At 35.9% G+C, this 1,194-nt stretch overlaps 1 protein-coding gene across 2 annotated transcripts in view; it reads left to right on the top strand.

Moving 5' to 3' along the window:
* rab25 (RAB25, member RAS oncogene family) overlaps positions 1-1,194 on the top strand; it is a 12,276-nt gene that overhangs the window by 8,456 nt on the left and 2,626 nt on the right. The window contains exons 3-4 of one of the 2 annotated variants that reach the window (XM_015403959.1): positions 11-204; positions 826-906. In XM_015403959.1, the coding sequence (XP_015259445.1) occupies positions 11-204; positions 826-906 (275 nt within the window). The remainder of the gene's footprint in view (positions 1-10; positions 205-825; positions 907-1,194) is intronic. The other variant, XM_015403960.1, reaches the window with a different exon arrangement.

Raw genomic sequence — 1,194 nt, 5'->3', positions numbered from 1 at the left:
AATTTCACAGATACTACAGGGGCGCCGTTGGAGCCCTGCTGGTCTATGACATCACCAAACATCTGACCTATGAGAGCGTGGAGCGCTGGCTGAAGGAACTGTACGACCACGCTGACCCCCACATGGTGGTGATGCTAGTGGGCAATAAAACGGACCTGGAATCAGAGCGATCTGTGCCCACAGAGGAGGCCAAAGACTTTGCAGGTGAAAATGCTCCCATTCGTTCATGAAAGAGAAGTTATTACAATAGAATAGAATAGAATAGAATGGAATAAATTAGAATAGAATGGAATATAATAGATTAGAATAGAATATAATAAATTAGAATAAATTAGAATAGAATGGAATATAATAGAATAGAATAGAATAGAACAGAATAGAATAGAATATCCTTTATTGTCCCAGAAAGGGGAAACTGTTTTCAGCCACAAGAAGTTTATAGAAAAAATGGTCATAAAAATGTGGACCTTAGAAAAATGTATAATAATAACATAATAGTGAAGAGTTAAAATATAAACAATAAAATAAAGTGTTTTATTGGACAACATCATATATTAAAATGATCTTTTCAAAAACTCATTTGAAAAATTTTTCAAATGTCTTAAAATCAGTTGGAGCATTTAAATAAGATGATCTTCATATAGAATGAGGTTTTTTAGCCAATACAATAAAATAATTAGATATAATATACTTTAAAAAGATGACAGAGATGTTATTTTGTTATTTTAAAGGTTGATCATCTTGTTCGTTTGGTAATTTTTCTAATTTTCCTGTTTAAATGAGGAGGAACACAGTTTAGAAACGGTTTTATTGTTTTCCTCGTAGAAAAGAAAGGCCTGTTGTTTCTGGAGACTTCGGCTTTGGAATCAACTAATGTGGAATCAGCGTTCAACACGGTGCTGGAAGGTGATCCGCCCCGTTCAGCTTCATCTCTGCTTCTTCATGTCTCCTTCACTGATTCTTTGGTACTAAACCAGTTCCTGAATCACTTCTTCACTTCGGTGGTGTTTGGCAGTGATGGGGAGGTGGGTTGGAGGTGGGTGGAGTAGTCATTAGTAATGATCATCCTCACAGTGGGACACAGAAATCTGAGCAATCCTACTTTAGAGAACAAGTGGTGTTATGAACAAACTGAACTAGTTTAGCTGTTTTTCAGTCCCTTAGCTTTCCTCTATAGGAGCATCATTTACATCT

This window comes from Cyprinodon variegatus, unplaced genomic scaffold (genome assembly GCF_000732505.1).
Source record: "Cyprinodon variegatus isolate N-32 unplaced genomic scaffold, C_variegatus-1.0 Scaffold1600, whole genome shotgun sequence".
NCBI lineage: Eukaryota > Metazoa > Chordata > Actinopteri > Cyprinodontiformes > Cyprinodontidae > Cyprinodon > Cyprinodon variegatus.
Note: the sequence above shows the minus strand (reverse complement) of the source record. Positions and strands in the feature narration are given on the sequence as shown.